At 38.7% G+C, this 2,594-nt stretch overlaps 1 protein-coding gene across 1 annotated transcript in view; it reads left to right on the forward strand.

Annotated features, from left to right (window-relative positions):
- The first annotated feature begins 357 nt into the window (after nt 1-357).
- Nucleotides 358-2,594, forward strand: part of FAM167A (family with sequence similarity 167 member A) — a 7,361-nt gene continuing 5,124 nt past the window's right edge. The window contains exon 1 of the mRNA XM_015818053.1: nt 358-842. Within this exon, the coding sequence (XP_015673539.1) occupies nt 465-842 (378 nt within the window). The 5' untranslated portion in view covers nt 358-464. The remainder of the gene's footprint in view (nt 843-2,594) is intronic.

Below are 2,594 nucleotides of genomic sequence, written 5' to 3' on the forward strand. Positions count from 1 at the left end.
TTGCATTTCTTCTTTATGTCTGACTTCATCCTTAGTAATCCACTTTATGGCCTGAAGCATAGTTCTTGACAGGTCTCATTGCAGCAAAATGTTTCTCTGCAAAGCTAAAAGCTTGTTTGCTCTTGCCCCAGAACATCACCAGATAGCTGTGCAACATCTCTTAGCTAGATGTTTTTTTAGGCTGAAATATTCAACTTCCATTTCTTCTCAAGTCAAGCCATAGAAGGAAGTTCTGATTGCATGTTTGTTCTTTTTTTAATAGTTCCTGGCTGAATCAAACAATATGTCTTTGTTTTTCTGCTTAGATGGTTGGATGAAAGGAGCGTCTTGAATTGGGAGGGGGCGAAAACTGCTGTGTGCCCAGGAAGTTCTGAGGAGCAAATCTTTATTTGAATGGTCCTGCCTGCATCTGGGACTCTACTGCAAAACTTTCAGTGGATGTTTCTGATTATCCAGCAGAAAGGATGGCATCCATGCCAAAAATCCAGATAGAAGAAATGCTGGATAGTGTGGATGGTAAGGCTGAAGGTGATCCTCCATTTGATGATCATCTGCGGAATCTGAAAGCCCTGACAGAGAAACTGAGGCTGGAGACAAGGAGGCCTTCATATTTGGAGTGGAAAGCTCAGCTGGAAGGACTGGCTTGGAAGAGCCACCCCAAACTTCCTGAGGAGGACATGGGGAGGCAAGAGAAGAAACCGACAGAGGAAAATGTTTCTTTGAGAGAAGTGCAGGTTCATATCAATGGAAGCTCTTCCAGACAGCCAATTTTGCTTGTCCCGGAGAAAGTGTGTGGCTTTGGAAACATTGATGAAGCATTAAATTGGCTCAGGAAAGAGTTGGTAAGTAATTTCCTACTTTTTTAAAAAAATTCTTTATTGCCAGAACCTCTAGGCATATTGTAGGATTACAGTTGAAAAGACAAAAGTGAGACCTATTCCTGGCAATAATGATTTTAAAAAATATCTTTCTTTTCCTCTTTCTCTTAGTTCTGCTTCTCTTTCCAATTCCTTCCCCAAAAGCACAAGGCTGCTTGCTATATGCTTTTACAAGGTTTCTGGAAGATTAATAGATCCTGACTTCAACAAGACATTCAGTAGGAGAATCATAATTGTGAGGCAGACATGGCAGCACTAATGTAGCTGCCCTATAGACTTGATTGACTTTCAGACAGTTTGAACAAGGGATATATTTTAATGGACCATTGTGGCTTACATATGTTATGCAGCTTGGTATTCACATTCAAAAAGCAAGAGCAGGATACACACATGCATATGCCTTGCTTAGATTCTGTTTTTGGAAAATGGGAAAATGGGGATGTTTCTTTTTTGCCTCATTATCTGAGTATTGCTTTTAATCACTTAGTGAGCAATATAGCAGCAAGGTTAGGCACGTGATGCTTCAAATAGATGAATTAATAGATTGCATCCCATCATAAACTTCTCTACCTTACATGGGAAGGAGAAATCTGTTCAAATGACTTAAATAAAATTACCCAATTCCAAGGGGGAACAGCTGTTTCTACCTGATCAAAAATATCTTCCACATCTTCAGAAGTATTATTTCTCCAGATCCTATATAGATGATAATACCTACCATAATATACAGGACCATTACATCATCAGATTGGAAGTAGAGATTGTGATTAAAATGCTACCTTCCCTAGTTGTGATGGAAATGTTTATAGGGCCATGAGCTCAGCTGGGAAGAGGGGGAGAAGAGGAAGAATAAGCAAAATACTTTTGAATTTCTACATATAGCCTATACAATTGTTCCACATAGCAAGATGAGAGATGATTCTGTAAAACTAAAAGGAAGCACCTAGTCTGAGATTACAAAATCCCTAATTCTGGAATCAATGAGATAGAAAAAAAACAGGACCACATGGACTTATTTTTAAAAAAATAGTTTCAAAGGCCTTTTTCTTTTCTTTTTTTTAAAGTAGTGATTCCAATAAAGGAGAATATTTGTAGCCAGGGTTGAAATGAGGGGTCCTTGGTGCTCTCTGAGCTTGGTTGTTTTCTTGCAGACATTTCATTACCCAAACTATGATGATGTTACCTAGTTTGGGTAATGAAACATCTGCAAGACAACAACCAAGCTCAGAGAGCACCAAGGACCCCTCAAAGTAGTGATTACTATCCAGATGGAGTGAAAAATTATAATAGATCCTTGTCAAATTACATAGACCCTAGTAAAATGAGAGAGAGAGAAAAGAGAAAGCGAAGGAAAGACATGTTTTTTTCCTTCAAACTTGACGCCTCTCATCTAAATCAATGCAATTCAAACTACAGAAAGGAATTCTTACAGTATATAAAGCACCATGCAATCCTACATGCTTCCAGCAGTCTCGTGGTGAGCAAGGGCTTATTCCTTACCAAGGGTACTTAACAGTACACTGTTGTCTCAAAATGGGGGTATGGTCATCAGGTAGATAGCTTTAAAAGCTGGCTGGGGAAGAATTAATGGAAGGAAGTTAATTCCTTTAAGTCATTGGAGTGAAGTAGAATTTAGAGTTCAAAAGATGTGCATTTTTGAATACCAGATGCTGCAGGGAAAACCTAGGAAAAGGATTTATATCCTAGGTTTTTTTT

Source organism: Protobothrops mucrosquamatus, unplaced genomic scaffold (assembly GCF_001527695.2).
Source record: "Protobothrops mucrosquamatus isolate PMUCROS unplaced genomic scaffold, P.Mucros_1.0 scaffold669, whole genome shotgun sequence".
Taxonomy (NCBI): domain Eukaryota; kingdom Metazoa; phylum Chordata; class Lepidosauria; order Squamata; family Viperidae; genus Protobothrops; species Protobothrops mucrosquamatus.